Source organism: Epinephelus lanceolatus, chromosome 19, assembly GCF_041903045.1.
Source record: "Epinephelus lanceolatus isolate andai-2023 chromosome 19, ASM4190304v1, whole genome shotgun sequence".
Lineage (NCBI taxonomy): Eukaryota > Metazoa > Chordata > Actinopteri > Perciformes > Serranidae > Epinephelus > Epinephelus lanceolatus.
The window spans coordinates 318,608-343,834 of record NC_135752.1 but is presented as its reverse complement, the minus strand read 5'-3'; the positions used below and the strand labels follow the sequence as shown (position 1 = coordinate 343,834).

General features: G+C 44.9%; 1 protein-coding gene across 6 annotated transcripts in view; it reads right to left on the bottom strand.

Moving 5' to 3' along the window:
• ythdc2 (YTH domain containing 2) overlaps nt 1-25,227 on the bottom strand; it is a 175,517-nt gene that overhangs the window by 54,302 nt on the left and 95,988 nt on the right. For all 6 annotated transcript variants that reach the window (XR_013488106.1, XR_013488107.1, XM_078161883.1 and 3 more), the window contains exons 24-25: nt 24,057-24,246; nt 21,763-21,854 (exon numbers count right to left, since the gene is read on the bottom strand). Coding sequence is in view for 4 of the 6 variants with exons in the window: in XM_078161883.1 (XP_078018009.1) it covers nt 21,763-21,854; nt 24,057-24,246 (282 nt within the window). In the remaining 2 variants the exon portion in view is untranslated. The remainder of the gene's footprint in view (nt 1-21,762; nt 21,855-24,056; nt 24,247-25,227) is intronic.

Sequence of the window (25,227 nt, the reverse complement as noted above, 5' to 3'; positions counted from 1 at the left end):
GCTCCACTCACCTCTCCACACGACTGTGCCAGCTGCCTCAACAAGTCCCAGAAAATCGCTGAGCTGGAGCGATGTATCTCCAACCTGTACTGGATCCGGGATGAAGAGGCTCGCCTCGACTCTGTGGTTTCCGTAGGCGCCCACGGTCCTGGAAACTCCGCAGATCTTGACTCCACCGTCCCAGTGTTCGATGCCGGCTCACCGGTCACTAACCCTGCCGGCTTGGCCCCAGCCGAGCGGACAGTCACGGCTCCTCAGCCCCGCACTGATGACGATGCAGCCACAGCAACACCCAGGTCGGCTTTCTCAGTCTCAGCTCCCCATCTCCCTGCTGAGGACCCATGGCTATCGCTCGGGGCCAAGCCAAAGTGGGCAACCAGGAGGGCTGAGACTACTTTCACCTTCAGCCCAAACCCAAGGCTCAGAGCGAGCAGCTCCACTCCCAGCCAAGAGCCCTGGTCCACGGTAAATGGCAAAAGGCGAGGGAAATCCAGCCCACAATCTCGCCCACCCTGTGAGCTCCAGCTGGAGAACAGATTTAACATCCTGGGCATAGAGGAATCCCCTCCGCTTCAAACTGGCTCCTCTCCTCCTCCTAACCCGGTTGATGTCTCGCTGCCAGGGGCCCAGGGGGTTAATGGGCCTGCACCAGGACCCCTGGTCAGGTCCTCGATCTCCTCCTCCCGGCGGAAGATCGTGAAGAAGGCGGCCCTCAGAGCGAGACAATCCAGTGGACTTCCCCACCGTGAGCGGTCATGCGAGCCCGCAGCCACAGCTATGCCCGCTTCTCAAACTCCGCCGGCATCCTCCTGCACCACCGAGCTGCGGGGCCCATTACCTCCTCCGCGTCCTCTGTTCCCCCCAACTACTGTCATAGTGGGTGACTCCATAATGAGACATATCCGATTTTTCAACGCCACCACTCACTGCTTTCCAGGAGCCACTGTCTCCAAAATCATCAGCAAACTCCCGGATTTACTGCTTTCGCTCCCAGACTCCATACATCGCGTTATCCTGCATGTTGGAACGAATGACATAGTCCGGTGTCAGTCTGAACTGCTGAAGGTTGACTTTAACACGCTATTCACCACCTTGAAAGACTGCGGGAAGTCAATCTTCATTAGTGGCCCTCTACCCACACTCGGCCTCGGTGCACAGCGGTTCTCTAGACTCCTCTCCCTCCATTCCTGGCTCCAGACTGCTTGCAGTACCCTTGGCTTTCACTTTGTCGACAATTTCAACTTATTCTGGAATCACCCCTCTTTCTATCGACATGACGGTCTGCACCCGAGCAAATTAGGTAGCCGCATGCTCGCAGCAAACATACAGTACACTGTAGGCCTACACGCCATGGCTCACGCACATGCTTGACTGTTTACATGCCACACCCCCTCCACAGTGCGCTCTCCTCCTTCTCCTTCTACAAAACCCTCTGCGAGTTCTGTGAGTACTGCCTCCCTTATCGACCCCTGGCAGCCTGGAGAACTAACTGCGCCTGACGAGCACCACTGTGCAGTACGATATAGCTGCAAAATTCACACCTCTGGCTCCCCCCCATGGCCTGGCGGGCTTACTGCTCCTCAACTGCTCATTCCTATTCCTGTCCATATTAAAAACTCCGCTGCTCGTCTTCCTCGCCATACTGACAGACCTACAGGGGTTACAAAGGATAATCTATTAATTATTTCTGGCAACTCCACCACTCACTCCTCTACTCTCAACACATTTTCTCCTGACCACATGCACATTCATTTTGGTTTCATCAATATTAGATCAATCAATAACAAGGCTCTTCTTATTAATGACATGATTGTTGACCATGGCATTGACATTATGGGGTTATGTGAAACCTGGCTGAAACCAAATGAATTTCTTCCCCTTGTTGAAGCCTCTCCCCCCAATTATTCCAATTCACACATTGCCAGATCATCGAAATCTGGTGGGGGTGTCGGCCTAATTTACAACTCAAATTTAGGTCTCTCACACGATCATAGACATAAATTGTCATCCTGTGAAATTCTCACCATGCGCCCCTCTGCTACAGCTGGCCTTGGTTCATTCTACTCAGTCATGTTATATCGTCCACCGGGACCTTATTCTACATTTCTGGTTGAGTTTTCTGATTTTCTTTCTGACCTCGTAACCCATGCAGATAACATCATAATTTTTGGTGATTTTAACATACGCGTTAACTGTAAAACCGATCCACTCACCAAAGCCTTTACTTCCCTAACGGACACTTTTGGTTTTGCTCAGCTGGTTCATGAACAAATGCACTCCAATAGTAACACACTAGACCTTGTACTCACCCACGGTATAAACATCTCCGACCTGTCAGTTTTGTCATATCCTCCCACACTTTCTGATCATTGCCTTATTAAATTTAGAGCCGACCTGCCACAGGTCATTTGACCGGCGGTCAAATCATACTGATACTTTTAGCAGCCGCCGTATTGATGACTCCACCATTTCCAAACTCGCTGGCCTGCTCCCGCACTCTCTTGCTACTCTGCCAGAGCAATCTGTATCTCTTGATGACCTCACAAATGATTTTAATTCAATCTTAAGTGCCACACTTGATTCCATTGCACCCCTTCGCACAAAAACACGTCACTCCAAAAAACACTCGCCCTGGTTCACTGACACCACACGCACACAAAAACGCGTATGCAGAAAGCTAGAACGTAAATGGTGCTCATCTAAGCTTGAGGTTTTCCGACTAGCTTGGAGTGACAGCCTTCAGGATTACAAACGTATGCTCTCTGCTGTTAGAGCCTCTTACCTGTCAACTCTTATTAACACAAATAAAAATAACCCAAAATTCCTGTTCAACACTGTTGCAAACCTCACTCGCCAACCCTCTTCTGATACCAGCTCTCCATTTACAGCTGATGATTTTCTTGATTTCTTTAATGTCAAAATCTCCTGTATCAGAGATGAAATTAGCAACCATCTACTTAATAAGTGTGTAAACCCATCCCCTAGCCCGGTTTTAAGAATCTTAGATGAGACTATGACACTCTCGCACTTTCAGACCATCTCTCTAGATGTGTTTTCTAAATTACTGCTCTCATCTAAACCTACAACCTGTTTATTTGACCCTCTCCCGGCAAAACTAATTAAAGAACTCCTTCCGATTCTTGGCACCCCACTACTCAACATTATTAACAGGTCCCTCTCATCTGGCATTGTCCCCACTTCTTTCAAATCAGCTGTAATCAAACCACTACTCAAAAAACCTACTCTTGATCCTGACGTTCTCAACAACTTCAGACCAATCTCAAATCTCCCTTTCATCTCAAAGGTCCTTGAAAAAATAGTCTCCAGTCAACTCACTGATCACCTTTCATGCAATAGCCTCCTCGATCCTTTTCAATCTGGTTTCAAACCACTACATAGCACTGAGACTGCCCTCACCAAAATAACCAATGACCTTCTCCTTGCATCTGACTCCAATTCTTCTTCACTTCTCATTCTCCTAGATTTAAGTGCAGCTTTTGATATGGTCGATCACAACATTCTGCTAGATCGTCTGTCCAATCACGTAGGCATCCATGGTACTGCACTTTCCTGGTTACAATCATATCTGAGTGACAGAAAGCACTGTGTCTCATATAAAAACACTACATCCATATCCTCCTTAGTGCAGTTTGGCGCACCACAGGGATCTGTCTTGGGTCCCTTACTCTTTTGTATATACTTCCTGCCCCTTGGTGACATATTTCGTAGATTTGGCATTAACTATCATTGTTATGCCGATGACACGCAAATTTACATTCCACTTACACCTGACAATCAATCCCAAATTACAAATCTTGAATCCTGCTTAGCTGCTGTTACTCACTGGATGTCACAAAATTTTTTTACGACTGAATGCCAACAAAACCGAACTACTAATCATAGGCCCGAGCACCCAACTACCACTCCTCACTGACCTTAGTCTAAACATTGATAACTGTGTTGTCACCCCAAAATCAACAGTTAAAAACCTTGGTGTGACTTTTGATTCATCTCTGTCCTTCGATGCTCACATCAGGGAAATCACTCAGACAGCATTTTTCCATCTACGCAACATCTCAAAGATCCGTCCCCTCCTAAATACCTCAGATGTAGAAATCCTAGTTCACGCCTTTGTTTCATCTAGACTAGATTATTGCAATATCCTCCTCTCTGGCCTACCGCAGCGCAGCACAAACAAATTACAACTTGTTCAAAATGCAGCAGCCAGGATACTTACCAAAACCAGGAAATATGAGCACATAACCCCAGCTTTAATCACTCTCCACTGGCTCCCGATCCAGTCCAGATCAGACTTCAAGCTGCTTTTACTCACCTACAAATCTCTTCATGGCCTAGCACCCCCATACTTATCCGAACTAATCGCTCCATACGTTCCAGCACGTGCTCTCCGTTCACAAAATGGTAACTACCTCACAGTCCCCAAAGTTCACAAAAAATCAGTAGGTGGTAGAGCATTTTCCCACCGTGCCCCACTTCTCTGGAACCGGCTCCCCCAACAACTAAGGGATGCTGAATCTGTTGACATCTTTAAATCAAGACTAAAAACCTATTTATTTTCCCAAGCATATGGCACAACTTGATAGCACTTTTTTTATTGTATTTTTTAATTTTTTTTTTTTTTTGTGTGTAAATAATTGTGCTTATTTGTAAATTGTATTTTTTTTATCTGTAAATTGTATTTTTCTAATGTATTTTGTCTATGTGAACTGTAAAGTGTTTCGAGACCATGTTTATGGTGATTTTACACTTTAAATAAAGCTGAATTGAAATTGAATTGGATGGCATGTAGCAGCAAGCCCGGTACCCTGTACTCCCACAGTACCCCCCACAAGACCCCTCAAGGAATGCGTTTGTAAACATTCTCCAAGTCCACAAAGCATATGTAGACTGGGTGGGTATACTCCCACGACCCCTTTCAGCAACCTCGCAAGGGTAAAGAGCTGGTCCACTGTTCCACGGCCGGATGGAATCCGCATTGCTCCTCCTGAATCCAAGGTTCTACAATCGGTCGGAGCCTTCTTTCCAGCACCTTGGAGTAAACTTTACCCAGGAGGCTGAGCAGTGTGATACCACGATAGTTGTAGACACTTTACCTGACCTCTGTGCGACACTGAAAAGCCATGTCAGCCAAGACAGCCCAACAGTGTCCAGAGCCTTCAGCATCTCAGGGCGAATGTCATCGACACCGGGTGCTTTGCCTCTGGGGAGTTTTTTAACTACTTCAGCAACCTCTGCCAGGGATATGGGCGAGAGTTCCCCCAAGACTTCAGGTTCTGCCTCCTTCACAGTGGACATGATGGTTGAGCTCAGAAGGTCCTCAAAGTGCTCCTTCCACCGCTCACGATGTCCGCAGTTTGGGTCAGCAGTTCTCCTTCTCTGCTGAGCACAGCCTGAGACAAGCTCTGCTTTCCCTTCCTGAGGCGTCTAACGGTCTGCCAGAACTTCCTTGAGGCCACACTTCCTCCATATGTGCAAGGCATGGTCTGCTGCAATGCAAAATTTTGCACAGAGTCCATCTCACTAACGCTAGGCTGGCCAAAATCTACCCTGACAGAACAGATGAGTGTAATAGGTGCAAAGGCTCCCCTGCTGACTACGTTCATATGTTTCTGACCTGTCCACGACTATCGGAATACTGGTCTGCAATATTCAAAACAATTAGCGAAGTTATAGGCCGAAGCATAAATCCAGAGCCTCTTGTGGTCCTCTTCGGCATCTCCCCCACACATGGCCTATCTCACAGCACATTATTGCATTTTCCTCCTTACTCGCTCGAAGGCTCATCCTCCTTAAGTGGACTCATACCCCCCCCCCCACAATAAATGGATCCATGAAATGCTTTAATGTATCACCTTGGAGAAGATAAGGTTTTCCCTCAAGGGTTCCTTATGTACATTCTATGAGACGTGGCGACCTTTTCTAAGCCACATAGACTCCCTAACTATTGACGTTGAAAATGACTAAGTGAGCACTGCACCACCACCACCCCCCGCCCCTTTCTTTTTTTTCTTTTAGTTAATTTTACTTACTTTATTTTATTCGATTTATTTATTCATTTTATTTTCTTCGTCTTCCTCTTATTATTATTATTATTATTATTATTAATTTATTTTTTACTTGTTTACTTATTTTTTATTTATTTATTTAGTCTTCTCTCCTCCTCCTTTTGAGTACTTATGTGTTTACCTTACTTCAGTTGTTAACCTGCTTATTTACTCTGTGTTTGTTGTCATTGTTTGTGTGTCCTCTGTGTGCATGGGTGTGAGTGTGTGTCCTCTTAAGGGTTGTTTTTCTGTTCTGGGTGGGTGAATTTAGGGTGTTCTGGTGGGTGGAAATTAAACTGAAACCTTTTTTCAGTACTTTGTTACTGCTGATGTACCTCATCTATGCATCTGAATGTATTACGGGACCACTCTAGTGTTAAAATCAATAAAGACATTTTTGGAAAAGAACTTTCTTGAGGCCAGCCAAAAGTCCTACTCCGTAGCCTCCACCAAACTCCTCCCACACCCGGGTTTTTGCTACACATTTGGGTTTACCTGGTCTGACCAGCTTCCCCTGCCATCTGATCCAACTCGCCACCAGCTGGTAATCAGTTGACAGCTCTGCTCCCCTCTTCACCCAGGTGTCCAAGACACAGGGCCACAGAGCTGTTCTGGTACCAGGTACACTTATGAACCCCCCTGTGCTCAAACATGGTGCTTGTTATGGACAGTCCATGGCTTGCACATAAGTTCAATAACAAAAGTTCAGATGAGGCAGGCCAATCACCCCCCTCCAGGTTTCTCCATCGTTGCCCATGTGAGTGATGAATTCCCCTCGGAGAACTATGGAGTCCCCAGCCGGGACCCCTTCCAGGACACAGCCAGTTAGGAGAAGAAGAAGGAGGGAGAGGCACTGCAGCTGCAGCTTGGTCTGCCAAGAAAGGCTCAGGCTGCTGAGCAATGCTCCCTGTATGTCTCACGAGCACACTCCTGTGTTCCAAGTGAATAAAGTTGTTCTCAGTGCAGTCAGGCATGTTGCCAAGGGCACTAATAAATGCAAAAAAAACTGTACACTGTTGAAAAACAATGTGAAAACAGAACCCTTTGCATCATCACCAGAAAACCCATTCTCCAGGGTGACAGGCCACATGAGCACTTCACCAGTGCTGGCCTCACACACAGTGCCCCCTGTGGCATGCCACACCGCTCCACCACAGGAGGGCACCAACAAGCCTCCAGCAGTGGGGGCTACTGTCACAGCATCTTTTTCTGCAAAGAAAGAGAGCTTGCGAATGTGTGGGGCTTCGGCTTGGGTGCTCATGACAACAGACAGAGGATACAGGCTCCAGTTTGCCACAGCCCCTCACAGATTCACAGGAACAGTTTTCTCCTGGAAGAGAGAGAGTTTCTACTCAAGGTATTTTGTTGTGCCAAAAAAAAAAAAAAGGGGGCTTGGGCTCTGCCCAAGCCTCCTCCTAAGAGTCCTGAACTGAGGTGGTCATACAAGTTCAGGATACTGACACACACAGCCCTGCTGCATTTTGTGCACCCCAGCGAGTGGTTCACTTCAGTAGACCTAAAGGATGCATATTTTCACATAACAATATATGCTCCTCACAGGAACTTCCTGAGATTTGCCCTCCAGGGCACAATATACGAGTATATGGTCATGTCATTCGGGCTCCCCCCAAGCTTTTGGGTGTTTGTCAACTGCGCAAAGGTGCCTATTGCACCTCTCAAGAAGCGGGGCGTACACATAGCTGCATACATCGACAACTGGCTTCTGGCCACAGAGTCCCACCAGGGTGTGCCCGTATCCCTGGCACTGAAGCACTTTCTTCCCTTCATAAGGGGTCATCATGTGCTCATACGGTCAGACAACACAACCGTGGTGGCATACATCAACAGACAAGGTGGTCTACAATTCCCTCAGTTGCACACTCCTGTTTCGCAGACTGATTTTGTGGAGCAGTGTGCATCTCCTGTTACTGAGAGCCACTCACGTCCCAGGAATACAGAACTGTGGGGCAGATCTACTTTACAGAGGCAATCCCCTTTATGGAGAATGGAAACTCCACCCAGAGGTAACCAGCCAGATTTGAGCATGCTACAGTTGCCCCAGCGTGGATCTGTATGCCTCTAGGGAGAACACTCGGTTTTCCCTGAGAGATCAGAATGCACTGATGGGGGTGGATGCATTAGCAGACGAATGGCCGAGGGTTCTGCTTCACGCATTTCCCATTTCCATGTAGCGTGTGAAATAGAGTATGGTGAATGTGATAGGAAAGCTAGTATCAGCGTGGTAGTGGCCTATTTGAATCCATTTTGTTTGAGACCATGCTGCAAGGTGGTGGTAGTGGTCTATTTGAATCCATTTTGTTTGAGACCATGCTGCAAGGTGAGTGTGTTTGCTGATCCTGTAAGTTTATTTATCTCCTTTAACTTTAGCTTATACTGGAGGTATGCTATGTAGCGTGTGAAATAGAGTATGGTGAATGTGCTAGGAAAGGTAGTATCAGCATTGCTTCTGCCTGGAGCTCGCATGTACAGAGCCTGGGTTTGTTGAAGGTGGCAGTGCTGTTTGGGCTGAGAAAGCCATGTGTAAGTAAGATAAAGGAGGTTATTGGTTGGTGTGGAGAGCAGTGAGACCTGGCATTAGGGGAGTGTCTCTGGGACGCCAGAGATCACTGTCTAGCCTCCTGGAGGTGTCGTGGGACCAACTAGACGAAACAGTGGTGAAAGGAGGTTCCCACCCGATGACCCCAAAGACATGCTAGTTATCACTGCTCATTGGTCTGTATAGTTAAGCCTTGCCATATTAGCTTATCATAGGGCTTAGGTTTTTCACTGAGTGCTGATCCTTTCTCTAGAGCACAAACTTCTTGTGTTTATTTGAATTCAGAACTAGCCCAGCTAGTGACTGCTGTGAATAGGGCAGCTGACAACAAGGGAAAGACCATGTGACCGCTTGGAAAGACAGCTGACAGGAGGGAAAAGACCCCAACGGTGCTGGCATGGGTTAGCAACCCATGGTAGCAGTGGTGAGGCCTAGCAGCCTTTCTACAACCAAAATTAGCTACAGCCAACATAGGAAAAATACCCCAAGAGTCAGCGAGAGCAGGGGTGGAAGATGACTCACAGGTGGATTACACAGTAACAAGAGGCAGTTGCAAGAGGAGTTGAGAAGCAGGCTAGCAGTTCTTAGAAGGGCAGAGCATCTCAGGAAAAAGAGGAGGAAGAAGGAATATGCTAGGACAGGTTTGTTAAAGGATTGTTCAGCCAGGAAAAGGGAGGGCAGCTTAAAGCAGAAAGGTTAGAGGTTGAAGAATATTTGAGAAACACATATTCAGATTTAGAGAAGAATAGGATAGTAGGTTTCCCACCCGATATCTCTCCATTAGGAGGGATAGAGCATGAGATGGGTGTCAGGCCACCTAGGTGGAAGGAAGTTCAGGAGGTGGTCAGGCGTGCAAAGGCTTCTTCGGCCCCAGGGCCTAATGGAGTCCCCTACCGGGTTTCTAAAAGTGCGCCTGATACCCTTAAATTTTTGTGGAAACAGCTAAGAATAGTTTGGGAAAAACAAATTATACCAAGAGCATGGCGTAGGGCAGGGGGTGTCCTCATTCCTAAGGAGAAGGAGTCTGTGGACCTTAGCCAGTTCCGGATGATTTCTCTCTTGAATGTGGAGGGGAAGATTTTCTTTAGTGTAGTAGCACAGAGATTAGCTAGCTACTTAGAAAGGAATAGCTTAATAGATACCATGGTGCAGAAGGCAGGAATACCAGGTTTTTCAGGGTGTTTAGAGCATACTAGCATGATCTGGCACCAGATTCAGGCAGCGAAGATTAAGAGAAGGGACCTGCATGTAGTATTTTTAGATCTTGCAAATGCGTTTGGTTCAGTACCCCACAGCCTCATTTGGAGTGCGTTTGACTATTTCAGAGTGCCACAGGTAGTTGTTAACTTAGTGAAAGCATATTTTCAGGATATTAGGTTGTGTCTAAGTACGGCAGGTTTCACAACAGGTTGGCAGAGGCTAGAAATAGGCATTATGGCAGGGTGTACAATTTCTCCATTAGCATTTACTATGGCAATGGAAGTAATCATCAGGGCTTCTAAGTGGGTGGTAGGTGGGGAGAGACGGCAGAACGGGTTGCATCTTCCACCAGTTAGGGCTTACATGGATGACATGACACTGGTGACCACAACAATGCCATGTACAAAGAGGCTACTAGAGAAGGTAAATAAGAACCTCAAGTGGGCCAGCATGAAGATCAAGCCTAGTAAATCTAGAAGCATCTCGATATGTAGAGGGAAGTTAAGTGATAGGAAGTTTGTCATAGATGATGAGGACATCCCAACGATTAGGGAAAAGTCAGTAAAGAGCTTAGGTAGGTGGTACAATGTAGAGTTGAATGATGAGGAACAGGTGGTGAAATTTAGAAAAGATGTGGCTGAAGGATTGGATAGAATAGATAAATCCGAACTTCCAGGAAAGTTGAAGTTGTGGTGTTCGCAATTTGGGCTATATCCTAGGTTAATGTGGCCATTGTCAATTTATGAAATTCCAATATCTGTTGTGGAGAGAATTGAAAGGTCGGTTAGCTCCTATATTAGGAAGTGGTTGGGCGCTCCTAGGTGCCTAAGTAGTGTTGCATTGTATGGAAAAGGGATACTTCAGCTGCCAGTATCTAGTTTAACAGAGGAATTTAAATGTACCAAGGTCAGGACAGAGCTGTTGTTATCTGGGAGTAAGGACGTGGTAGTTAGGAGTGTGGTTCCAAATCCAACCAAGGGGAGGAAGTGGAACCCAAGATCGGCAGTTCAGGAGGCAGAGGCAGCTCTTAGGCATGCAGAGATTGTAGGTAATGTTCAGTTTGGCCAGGGAGGCCTGGGGCTTGGCTCAGGTAAACCGGTATGGAATAAAGCAGGTCTCAAAGATAAAAGAAAGCTGGTCGTGGAACAGATACGTAGACAGGAAGAGATATTAAGGGGTGCAAAGGTAGTGGCCCAGGCTAAACACGGACAGTGGTTGAATTGGGAAAGTGTAGAGAAGAGGAAGCTTAGTTGGAGGGACCTGTGGAGTATGGAGGAGAATCGTATTAGATTCCTGGTAGGGGCTACATACGATGTGTTACCAACCCCCCAGAACCTAAAACTGTGGGTAAATGAGGACCCATTGTGGCCACTGTGTTCAGGTACCGCAACCTTAAAGCATATTTTGTCAGGCTGTAAAGTTAGCTTGTCACAAGGCCGATATACATGGCGACATAACCAGGTGTTGAAATGTTTAGCTGCAGGCATCGAAGGGAAACGAAGACAAGTGAATTCAGAAGGTGTTAAGAATAGGAGTTTAGCAATTCAGTTTGTCCGTGAGGGAGAGAAATACAGAAGGGATAAGTTAGTGAGGAGGCAAGGGTGTGGCCGTCTAGAAGGTGCTTGTGATTGGGAAATGCAAGTAGATTTAGGGGGAAAGCTTGTTGTTCCCCAGGAAATAGTTTGTACCAGGCAGAGGCCTGACTTAGTGTTGTGGTCAGTGAGTCAACAGATTTATTTCATTGAGCTGACAGTTCCTTGGGAAGACTCAGTGGAAGAAGCCTATGAAAGAAAAAAGCATAGATATGCAGACTTAGGAGCAGAAGCTGAGCAGCGAGGATGGAAAACTAGGATTTGTCCAGTGGGAGTGGGGTGTAGGGGATTCATAGCAAGATCAGCTGTCTCACTCCTGGGGGAACTCGGAGTGCAGGGACAGAGTTTGAGGAAGACAGTGAGGGAAATGTCAGATGAAGCAATTAAATGTAGCCAGTTTATCTATAAGAGAAGAAATAATGTCAGTTGGGGGCCAGCAGGGGGAACTACTAAACAGGGCACATAACTCCTTGAGATCAGGTGGAGAGATCCACTTCCTCTCAGGAGAAATCCAGGAAGAGGAAGTATTGAAGTGTGGGAGTGGCCTATTTGAAACCATTTTGTTTGAGGCCATGCGGCAAGGTGAGTGTGTTTGCTGATCCTGTAAGTTTATTTATCTCCTTTAACTTTAGCTTATACTGGAGATATGCTATGTAGCGTGTGAAATAGAGTATGGTGAATGTGCTAGGAAAGGTAGTATCAGCATTGCTTCTGCCTGGAGCTCGCATGTACAGAGCCTGGGTTTGTTGAAGGTGGCAGTGCTGTTTGGGCTGAGAAAGCCATGTGTAAGTAAGGTAAAGGAGGTTATTGGTTGGTGTGGAGAGCAGTGAGACCTGGCATTAGGGGAGTGTCTCTGGGACGCCAGAGATCACTGTCTAGCCTCCTGGAGGTGTCGTGGGACCAACTAGACTAAACACTGGTGAAAGGAGGTTCCCACCCGATGATCCCAAAGACATGCTAGTTATCACTGCTCATTGGTTTGTATAGTTAAGCCTTGCCATATTAGCTTATCATAGGGCTTAGGTTTTTCACTGAGTGCTGATCCTTTTTGAGAGCACAAACTTCTTGTGTTTATTTGAATCCCCCTCTGGCCCTAATCCCACCCATGCTGGCCAGAGTGAGGGAGAGGGGCTTATCACTTATCCTGATAGCCCCTCATTGGCCGGGGAAGCATTGGTTGGCGGAGACCACACAACTCCTTTACGACTAACCATGTCCTCTCCCTTTATGCAGAGACCTATTATCGCAGGCACGAGGGGAGATATTTCATCCTTACCCAGAGCGACTGGTGCTCTGGGCTTGGCCCTTGAGAGGTTAAACTTGGATACTGTTGGACTTCCACAGAATGTCATCGGCACCATTCAGAATGCTAGAGCCTCTTGTACCAGGCCTCTATATGATTACAAGTGGTGTGTGTGTGGCATTTGAGGACTGGTGTTTAAGGTCACACAGGAGGTGCCTTTTCAGTGCTAGGTGCCTGTAACTGTCAGCTTTCTACAAGACTTGCTGGATAAGGGCAAGGCCCTCTCCGCAGTTAAGGTTGACTTGGCTGCTACTGCAGCGTACCATGTCGGTTTTGATAGTAGGGCTATGGGTCAACATCCCCTTGTCAGCCATTTTGTGAAGTGCGCTCGGCGTCTGTGACCAGTATCCAAACAGCTTGCCCCGTCTAGGGATTTGTTAACTGTTTTGGATGCACTGTCTCACCCTACATTTGAGCCTTTGGATCAGGTAGTTCGAAAAGTGCCCTCCCTTAAGACTGCTCTTCTGTTGGCACTTGCAGCTGCTAAGTGGGTCAGCGATATTTCATGCATCTTCAGTGCAGCGTGACTGTTTCAGTTTACCACAGGAGATGCACATGTGACACTATAACCTAATCCGGCCTTTATACCAAAGAACCCTAATTTATTTCATCTTCCCCTTGACCTGGCAGCCCCCCCCCCCCCCCTTCTCCTCGTCAGAACAGGAGCGGCTACATGTATTGTGCCTGGTGCGTGCATTACCCATCTATGTGGACAAAACACAGGGGTTTAAGAAGACAGATCAGCTGTTTGTGTCATGGGTAAAACTGCATACTGGGAAGCGAAGGTTACAAAGGTAAGCCCGGTTCTCTGGTAACATGAGTAAGGTATCTACCCAGATTGCCCTCCTTGCCTGACGCGAGAAAGAGGTGTGCATATTTTGAATGAGCTGGTGATGCTGCAACACCCCCTTTTATAGGGAGAGGATGTTCCTCCTCTTGATGCAGTCATCACGACTGCCAGCCTATAGGCCTGGCATAAAGGATTTGGGCTTCTGAGGAATACACAGAGGGGCGTACCCTTTAGTCAGATACCTCACTCATGTTATCAGAGAACAGGGGTTACCTTTGTAACCTAAAGTTTTCTATTAGATTAACAGGGTCAAAACCAACTAAGAGCAGACTCAAGTAGGCTAAAACTTCCTCTTAGCCTGTCAGTGATTCAGCAAACCAAAAATTTTGCCATTTTCTATTTCCCAATGTTGGTGATTGCTGGGGGAGTGCATTTCCTGCGGAACATGCGTGTGGATGCTGAATGCTGAAATGAATTCAAGACCATGACTGAAAATGCAGAAATAGTAGTAATGGTTGAAGTAGTTCTAGCAGTAGCAGAAGTAGCATAAGTAGTAGTAGTAGTTGCAGAAGTAGATGTAGCTGCAGTAGCAGCAGTATAATACCCATTATGCAAGAGAGATGTGGAATATTTTAATATTAATTGAACCTGATGAACACTACACTACACTGCAATTCTGACGGAAATCTATGAAAAGAAGGTGAAATAGTAAGAATAGTTGGAAAAGTGTGAATAGGTTTGATTAGTATGAATGTAATTAAAAAGTTAAATGATACTCATAATGTGGAATATTTCAAGGTTATTTGAAAGGCTGACGCTACACTGCAGTGATGACTGAAATGTGTAAGAAGACGGTGAAGTAGAAGGATTAGTTAGAAAAGTGGTAAGGAGTTTAATTTCTATGAAGTCATACTGCCTACTACATGTGCTACAATTACTGAGCACTATGCATGTATAATATTACAGTACATTACAATATGTATTTAACAGTCATAATCACAAAAGCAGCAACAGCAGTATAAGTAATAAAGGCTGTAGTAGTATGTGATAGATGGAAAACACTGATATATAATGTTTAGATGCTGTTTAAAATGGAGATTCTGCTCCTCTAAGATCTGCCTTTGAGATTGTGAGACACACGCAGGCCTGTGTTTGTGTCAGCAGCTGTTGCTATGGTGATTAACGAGGCACACCTGGCAGACCACAGAGAGAGGGGCAGACAGAACAGACAGTAGAGACCTGTTTTAGTGGAGATCTAACTTCTGAAACTAGTTCTTGTTATTCCCAAACCGTTGATCCAATCATCAAAATAACGTGATGTGAGAGAGATACACTTCTCCCGAATGCATAGATATCATTTTTTGTGTTTGTGGAGTCAAAAATCTGATCATATTCGCAAGTTAGAGAAATTCCATGGGGACATTTATGTGACCTGCGTTTTGTTGAATAATTGTGCATGTAGAGTGAAAAATTGTGGCCATGCCAGCGAGTTTAAGACAAATTCTTTAGACGATTTTAGAGCCCCTCTTCACTCTAGGTGATGATGTCACCACTCTAGGTCTGTCCCACAGGGACCTATTATAAATGCTGAGGAGGGCATGTTTTGCATGCTCAGAACAAGTCTGAATATATCAAAAAGTATGAATGGGATATGAATGATGAATACATGTAAGAATGTAGCGAAGATGAGGAACATTTTTTTCCAGTTGGAATGGTGTTTCTACGTGAAAGTATGAATGAGGAGACAGGAATTCAAAATGCCTGAAGAAAACTTAAGTTTGAAGTTTGAAGCTTCTGCCCATTCAAATGGGGAAAATTTCCCAGAAAACGTTGAATATTTACGAAAGTATGAATGTTATGAAAAAGTACAAAAACTACAAGCAATCCATTCTGAATGGAGATGAATATTTCTGCGTTTGAATGGTTTGCCGTCTTTTACAGGTGCTGGGCTTGGGCTGGTTTCACTGCTGCTTTGCAAGGCCCAATGCTGTCTGCTATGCTGATCTCCTGTATATTTACCCTTCTGGTTGCTGGGAAGCTCTGCTTCTGCTTGTTGGGAGGCTCCACCTCTACATGACGAGCGGGTCATAACAAATGGGGGCTCGTCCAGTTTAACATCTGGGTATTTTGTTTAAAATATGATTTTAAGTGTGTGTGTGTGTGTGTGGGGGGGGGGGGGGGGGGGAATAGGCTGCAGCAGCAGTTCCTCATAAGGAGGGATTGTTGAGTTTGTTGTTTTTCAGTTCAGGGCTGTTTGTTATTTTTGTATGTTGTCCATGTGGTTTGCAGCAGTTGTCTCGGGGGCACCATCTGTAGCATTGGCTGGGGCACTTAGCCTTCCCCAATGCAAGCGGTTTTTAGGTGTGTAAGTACCCACCACCAGTACGCATATGAAGACTAGGGTTGAGTTAGTTAGATTACTAACTAGAAGGCTCCTTTCTTGGTAAATCCTCTCTATGGTTGTGCACTGTTTGAGTTGTAGTATGGTTTTGCCTCAGTTGGTGTTGTACATAGAATTTTGGTTGTAATTTTTTTTTCTTTTTCTGTCAACAGGATGTCATGTGAACATAGTAATCTGTTGGTTGCTGAGTTTTTGCAGCGTCCCGCGCATAATACACTGTCTCAATTTAAAAAGGCCGATTTTGTTGACTTAGCTTTGCACTTAGGCTGGGAAAAACCTGAGCAGGTACCTAAAAAGGCTGAGTTAAGGGTCATTGTTGAGGAATTGGCATAGTCAAAGGGTATTTTGGGACCTGAGCAGGGTAAAGATTTTGATGTAGAGCTTTTAGGGACACGTGAGAAGCCGTCTGTGGAGCAGTATATGCAGCTTGAGAGGGAGAAGCTCAAACTGGAAAGGGAAAGGTTGCAGTTTCAGTTGGAGCATGAGAAGTTGCGGGTTGAGCAAGCACAGACAGCCACGGAGACAGAGATACAGGCAGAGAGGCTGGCTTTGGAAAGGGAAAGGTTGAAGTTGGAGCATTAAGGTTAGAGACAGTAAGGGAGAGGAAAGCGGGTGAATCGCTCTTGGGCACTGGGATACCAGGGCAACCTGTTGGTTCTGCTGGCTTTGATGTTGCTGGTAATTTGCGCTTGTTACCCAGGTTTAATGAAAAGGATCCTGACACATTCTTTTCTTTGTTTGAGCGGGTAGCAGATGCTAAGGGGTGGCCTAATACTGATAGAACATTAATGCTACAGTGTGTATTCACAGGTAAGGCACAGGAAGCATATTCTGTCCTTAATCCTGTGGATAGGTTGGATTATGCCAAAGTGAAGGTTGCAGTGTTGAAAGCATATGAATTGGTGCCAGAGGCATATAGGCAGAGGTTTAGAAGCTAGAAGAAGGGTGACAGGCAAACTCATGTTGAGTTTGCACATGATATTTCAGCTCACTTTGCTCGCTGGTGCTCTGCCTCTACTGTAAATAGCTATGAGGATTTGGGTGATGTCATTGTTTTGGAACAATTCAAAAACTCTGTTCCACACCACATTGCAGTGTATATTAATGAGAACAAGGTTAAGACAGCTTCAGCAGCTGCAGTCTTAGCAGATGATTATGTGTTGACCCCATGCTGGTGGCTCAGAACAGCGTAAATATGGTGTAAATGTCATGAAAAAAGAGAATGGGAGGTCTAATCCATGCAAGTTTGTTTGGGCTCAGCAAGGTTCTCAGGCCAGTGTCAGAAGTGTTCCAGGGACAGATGGGAAATTTGATCTGGGGAGGGTCTGTCATTCCTGTAAGAATAAGGGTCACTGGAAAGGGGAATGTCCACTTTCTAGGTCGGATCGAAGTTCAACTGAGTCTAGTGTGTATGTGAAGTCTGCTGGTGCTGTGGCTCCAGTGTCGTCAAGGTTGTATTAAGCGGTGTCTGAATCAACTCCTGTAGTGTTGCCAAAGGAGGATGATGAGATTTATGCCCCTTTCATGACAGAGGGTTTCGTCTCTCTTGGTGATGGTGAGCGGAGGCCTGTTAAAATTTTGCGAGATACAGGGGCATCACATCACAGGAGTTTCATCTTCTAGGGGTTACTGCCATTTTCATCAGCTACTGACACAGGTGGTACTACTCCAGTTCCTGGCATTAGTTTGGTCCCCTTAATTGTACCTTTGCATCGGCTTAACCTGTTTTCTGAGTTGGTTAATGGCGAAGTGGTCATGGGGGTTTGCAACTTACTGTCTATGGACAGGGTGGACATTATCCTGGGTAATGACTTGGCTGGGGCGAAGGTGTGGAAAGATGTTCTACCACCACTGGTAGTGACAGCTTCACCTAGGTGTTTTGATGAGCTGGATCAGTGTGCAAGACAACATTCTAATGCTTTCACTGTGTGTGCTGTGACTCGAGCAATGAGCAAGGCTAGTTCAGACAACAGTGGGGAGTCAACACAAGCTGATTCCTCAGAGTTGTGTTCTCAGGGGCAGCTGCCTGAGAAAGTCCAGGATAAGCCTTTGCTGTGCCCTTGCCCTTTGCCATCCATCAGTAGAGAGGAGCTCATTTCAGAGCAGGCAATAGACCCCACTTTAACACCTCTGTTTGACATGGTTTGCCCTATGAGCAAGGCAGGGGAGCTGAAAAATTGCTACTTTCTTCAAGAGGGTGTGCTGCTGAGGAAATGGTCTCGTGTTGTTGACAATGTGGAAGTGGACCAGGTGACTCAGGTTGTGGTGCAAGCTACATTCAGGCAGTTGGTGTTACGCATGTCACATGATGTGTGGCTGGGCACTTGGGAGTGAAAAAGACCTATGATCGTGTGCTTCATCATTTCTTTTGGCCTCTGTTGAAGTGTGATGTGTCAGCATATTGTAAAATGTGTCACACATGTCAACTGACTGGCAAGCCCAACCAGAAGATCAAGCCAGCTCCATTGTGTCCAATTACAGTAGTGGAAAACCCATTTGAGCACTTGTGGACTGTGTGGGTCCACTGCCAAAGAGTAAAAATGGCAACTGTTACTTGTTAACTGTTACATGCAAGAGTACTAGATACCCAGCAGCATTTCCTCTACGCTCTATTAAGGTTAAGCCTGTGATAAAAGCTCTGACTAGTTTCATACTTTTGGCATTCCAAAGGTCATACAAACAGATCAGGGAGGTAACTTCATGTCTGCTCAGGTGCTGAAGCAGCTTCAGGTGCAACATAATATCTCAAGTGCTTATCATCCAGAGTCTCGAGGAGCTCTGGAGAGGTTTCACCAAACTTTAAAGTCATTGCTGAGGTCTTATTGTACTGAGCTGTCCCATGATTGGGAGGAAGGTCTTCCCTGGCTGTTGCTCGCAGTGCGAGAGGTTTGCCAAGAGAGTACAGGGTTTAGCCCGAATGAGTTGATTTTTGGTCACAAAGTCCGTGGTCCTTTGGCAGTTTAAACTGATCACTGGAAAAGTGTTGATCCTCCTGACAACATTCTGACTTATGTGAATGACTTTCATTGCTGTTTGTATACTGCTTGAACAACTGCCCGGAAGAAGCTTGGTGTGGCTCAGGAGAAAATGAAGGATCTTTTTGATCAGAAGGCTAAAGCTCGCCAGTTTCAGCCAGGTGATCAAGTTTTGGCACTGCTGCCAATTGTAGGCTCTCCTTTTCAGGCAAAGTTTCATGGACCGTACACAGTTAAGAGCATGATGTCTGAGTGCGACTACCTTATCCATACACCTGTGAGGAGAAAGAAAGGTGTCAATGGTGTCATATCAATCTACTGACGCCATATTATGGGCAGGCAGATGTTGGGGCTGTGAAGGGGGGTAGTGTTGCATCACTGCAAGAGGGTGAGTCCAAAGTTGTCTTGGCTGTTGCAAGGTTGGCTAGTATGTCATCCGAAGACTTTGTGGTCCCATCAGAAGAGAGTGTTATGGGGAAACTAAATAAGCTTATTTAAACAACTTGGAGACTCAGTTGAGTTATTTGTCAGGTCCTCAACTAACAGACTTAATTCAGTTTATTAATTCCCACCTCTCTCTGTTTTCAGACACCCCGTCATGCACTCACCTTATCCAGCATGACATAGATGTTGGGGATGTTAAACCCATTAAACAACATTTCTATCGCGTTCCTATAGAGAAGAGAAAGCCCATGGAGAAGGAGATGGAGTACTTGATAGATAATGGTACAGCAGAGCCGACATCATCCAGCTGGGCTTCGCCATGTTTATTGGTTTACTGTGCTGCAATAAAATGGTTAATCAGCAGTGCCGTGCACTGTAGAGCCGATGCGCTGCTGGTTCTGCCGGCCTGAATAGAATATAATGTCTATAGCCTTACTGTTGTGTGTACAGCCTTTATAGACTGAGCTGAGTAGTGATGCACAGGTCGACCCATAACCCGCAAATGGACCTGCGGGTCGGGCAGCAGTGATCGTCTGTTAAATTGGTCTGTAAATGATATTTTGACATTATTGGCTATTACTGTCATGGCATCCGAAGGTACTGATGCGTTGAGCAGGTGACAGTCCGCAGCTGTTTTCAAAACACACTTGTGTCACGCACTCCAAAAGAAACTTGTTTAAACTTTAAACAATAATTTATTGTACAAAACAGAGGAAACAAACGTTGACAAAAACAGTTCCATAATTCATTTTAAATTCAAAAGATAACGAAAAAACAGCTACAAGTTCGAGGGAATAGTGATAAAGTGGTAAAACTTGGCATTGATCCACAGCCTCAGACGGATGCGCTCAAGTGTGTAAATGAAAAAGTAAATAAAAAAATGAATATTGAATATCAAATTTTCATAACGAATACCTACCCATAGAAACAAATATTCGAATATCCGAATATTTGGGTACAGCCCTAGTCCAGTGAGGACTAAAGTGGAAGCCATTGACAACAACTGTGCCAACAACAAAAAGAGAGCTGGGAAGGTTTTTGGGGTTGGTGGGGTTTTATCGCTGTTTTTGTCAGAACCTCTCCACTGCTCCACTAACTAACCTTGTGAGCAAGAAAGCTGTATTTGAGTGGTCTCCCCAGCGTCAAGCTGCTTTTGTTGCTGTGAAAAACCTTCTCTGTTGCTCTCCTGTGCTTGCAGCTCCTAACTTGAAAAAACCCTTCAAGATTCTGGTCGATGCCAGCGGAGTTGGTGCAGGAGCAGTACTTCTACAGGAGGGTGAAGGGGTATTGACCATCCAGTCTGTTTCTTCTCACATAAGTTCAAACGTCACCAATTGAACTATTCAGTTGCTGAGGAGGAGATTCTGGCATTAATTTGGGCCCTTCAGTTTTCTGAAGTGTATGTGGGGTCTGGAATGATGCAGATTACTCTGTACACTGATCATAACCCTCTTACTTTTCTGTCTAGTATGCAAAACAATACTCAAAGGCTTATGCGCTGGTCACTATTTTTTACAACCATTTAGTCTGAACATTTGTCATATCAAAGGTCGGGAGAATGTGATGGCAGATGCTCTGTCTCGGACCTAGAGAGGACTTTTACGAAGCCCCTAAAGGGTCTCCTTTTTATGAGGGGGGGGGACTGTGACGGCCATGGCCGTGTTTGTTTTCCTGTCTGTTTGCCGTCTTTTACAGGTGCTGGGCTTGGGCTGGTTTCACTGCTGTCTACTATGCTGATCTCCCGTATATTTACCTTCCTGGTTGCTGGGAAGCTCTGCCTCTGCTTGTTAGGAGGCTCCACCTCTACCTGAGATTGCTGACTGGCTTCCTCAGTTCATTCTCTCTCTTACCCGGACAGCTAAGATCCTGCTAGTTTCTGTTTGGTTCAGTTATTTTGTTTTGTAACACACACACACACACACACACACACACACACACACACACGGCTTTCATTGCATCCAACATTTCTGTCTCATACTGATTACGGACTTCACATTTCATACTTTTTATTGTTCTTGTAATTATTTGTTATAATTTCAAGTAAAATCATCGTTTAAAACTTAAGCTTTCTGTGTGGCCCTCCCTTCTTTGTCGTGGCCTAAACGAGTGGGTCAATTGATTACGTTATTCAAGTAGGCTACCTTAAAGTTTAATCTGTATTTGTCATATTAATAATTCATATAATATAAAATTGATACTTGGCACAATGTCACGATACAACATTGCTAAATAAAAATATCATGATTCTATGCTGTTTTGATTTTTTTCCTCCACCCCTAGTGATTGTGTCATAAACATACAACACATAAATAGTCTAGGAACCACTGACATAGAACATAATACAAATGTTGTCATACAAGATAAAATCATATTAAAGTTCATAAACTAAAATTTAAAAGGTTTAAAGGTCAGTATTGACAGCAATGTTCCCTCACCTCTCTGTCCAACTGGAAGATGAGCCAATCATCAACTCTCATTTCAGCTAGGTCCTCTGTCTCACTGTCACTGGTGTCAACAAGCAGACTGTCTGAAGGAAAGAACAGAGACAAAGACTGAATCTGCACAGGCAAGCTTCTACATCAACTTCTGTCATAAAGCACTCATCAGGAAAGAGTGCTTTCTAAAACACAATGAAATTTAAAATATTAAATGTCTTAAAATGTTTGGAAAAAAATGTAAAATACTACATGGAGTACATTTTTTTAAGTTATTTTAATAATGGTCAAGACTTGTAAAATCTGGGAAGGGCATGACATCTTTCAACTGACCTCAGAGTAGTTCTAGAAAACCAAACCTGCCAGATGGTGACATAATCCCAGGGTCAGGGGAGGAGGTAATATTTGAAAGATTCAAGGGAGGCCAGACCCATCTCTCTGGGAGAGAGTACTCAACCACCTGGACAGTGTTGGGATGCACCGAAATGAAAATTTGTGGCCGAAGCCGAATAATATTAAACGCTTGGCTGAATACTGAGTACCGAATACCGAATATCGTTGTTTAGTTTTTCATTAGTTTTTGCAGATGAACACCCTCCAAATTAGTGTTGTCATGGTACCAAAATTGGGACCCACGATACGATACCAGTGAAAGTATCATGGTTCTGAGTAGTATCACGATATTACAACGAAAATGAGGCAGATGTGCCTTTTGTCATTTATAAAAAGATAAATCACTTTTCTATAATACATCAATGATATTTCAATGGAATCAATTACTTACTGACTTATTCATACTTCAAAAACAGCATCAATCAGTGATTAACATAGGGGGGATCAAAATAAAATAAATAAAATAAAAATCAACCAGCCACCCTCCTCCCCTGACAGTCCCTTCATAAGTAAAGAACAGTCCCTAAAGTGTGGTGAGGTTTGTGGGCCGTTACTGCCACAAAGCGAGAAATGTGAATGGCTTGTTTCTCCTCTGACACGCCACATACCTGTGTTCGGCTGGCTCGGCTGTTCAGGTACTTCTGGGCAGTCATGACGCCAAGAAAAGGATATTATTGGAGCCGGACTTCTCCATTGCCAGTAAGCCGATGGCCGCCGTATTTGACAGGAATACATGACTGTCTGTCTGTGACCCCCGTTCAACCCACAATCGGTGGGATTTGCCTTTCGTTTCTGCTGCTGGTTGAAATCTGTAGGCTGCTCGCACAGCGTGCTGAATGATTTAAGCCTATTTTCCTTGCTCAGAACTATTTTTAGTCGCAAATGCGAGTGCGATGACAGACGGATCGCCACACTGCCGACATTTTACTCCGCCCGTCACGGCATGGTGTTTGATTGCGTCATCAAAACACACCGCTATTATTCGGCCTTGCTTTTAACTTATTCCACCGAATACCAAATATGTGTTTTTTTGCAATATTAGGACAAATATATTCGGTTACCGAATATTCGGTGCATCCCTACTTGATTTACACCCAATTCAGTTATTATACTACTTTTCCACCAGAATTTGCATGTGTAAGTGGGATTTTCAAACATGGACTATAGACTAATTTCCCATTGCCAGTAAACTAGAGCTGTGAACACAGCTCTGCAGCAGATGAGCGTGCCTTTTAGTTTGTTTTTTTTTTAATTCAATTGTGTGTCACATTTAACGTCACTGACAGTCCAGAAAACAGTAGAAAGCAGCATCAAGGTCAGTGAAAGTTTTACTGTGATTACGTCTTTTTATAATTAAAAAAATTATAACTCAACACTTTTGTTTTTGCTCCCATTTTTCACACGTTTTATGTAAAGATCTCAGACTTTTTATGCAATCAATAGATTCATTTCTCTCAAATTCTGAACACAAATTAGTTAAACTCCATGTCAGTGAGCACTTCTCCTTGTCCAAGATAATGCACCCACCTGACTTACCACACGGGTGCCTTGGAATGGTCACAACAAAAGGACACTCTAAAATATGCAGTTTGATCACACAACACAATGCCACAGATGTTACAAGTTTTGAGGGAGCGTGTCTTTGGCATGCTAACTGCAGGAATGGCCACCAGAGCTGTTGCCCATGAATGGAATGTTCATTTCACTACCATAAGACATCTCCAATATCGCATCTGTAAATTTGGCAGTACATCCAACCAATCTCACAACTGCGAAACACACGGGACCACACAAGAAACTTTCAGGGAAATCTTGCTGTGAGTTTTGGACTTAAAGCCCGACATAGTCATATTTAGCCCATGTTGCAAGCATGGTTGATTAATCATTTATAAATTGTTTACCTTTAGCTTTCTGTACAGCAGGTTCCTGCAGGGCAGAGCTGGGTTGTATTGCACCGCCTGTAAATATGGCCACGGTGATGGGAGTCACCACGGAGCAACAGCGGACAGTGGCCATCCTGTGACCTCGGCTCATCTCATCGTAGATCAACCAGTCTGTGGGAAGGGCCTGGGCCAATTTGGCTGGGCTGTTCTAAATGACAAACACACAAATAGTCACACAAATAAAACCTTCTGTCTTCTAGCCAAATAACTAGGGATGTCCGTGATCAAGTCTGAAACATTTAATACTGAATAACTACCGTTACAGTATCCTGACCCAATACTTAGATTTTCCTAGATAATACAGCTTATTCAAGTTATTAAAATGTATCCAATGTATATGCCCAGCCATTAAATAGCTCTTCATTTCATACAGAAAGAATCCCTGCATCCAACCTGTTCCTTAATGTTTTATTTATTTTATATATTTTTTTATTTGATTTTATTATGGGTCCAAGCCCTTGGGGACGTTTCCCAGGACCAGCGGTGCTGGAAACCCTATTGTTTTTGTTCAGGTTTTTATTATTATTATTATACATCTTATTATTTTTCTGGAAGTAAAAGTGGTGCTGCAGGGTACACTGCACAAGGGAGGGCGGTGCAATTTGGAGGGTTGGTCCAGACTCCTGCATGTGCACCTACAGGGGGCGCTACAATCAAGGCCAACACGTTTTGGCATGTAACTCCCACACGGTATGTCGTACATTCAAAATCCTTATATCCATGGATTCCCTGAATGTCCATGGCCCCGCCCACTTCCGGCTAACTTTTTGCCCGCCAAAAATTCCTCCTAGAGATTTTGTCCGAACTACATGAAATTTGGCACCTGCACTCACAAGATGGACCTGATCCAAAGTTATCAAAGAATTTTGCCCGATCAAAAAATTTGAGAATTACTGACGAACAAATTTTTGTAGCTAGCTATGAAAACGCAACTGAACTGTTCCTTATCTTTGTCAAATTAAAAGCTATCTGGTTGTCTGGTTGGCGCCACCCTCTAGCCCCTCCCATCCATCCCTCCAGCCCTCGGGCCGGGCCTACACTGGCCTGGCCTCCTAAACCACATTTAGTTCACTCACCACACATTCCACAGTTTTAATGCACCACATACACTCACTCTTCGAGGTGCAGA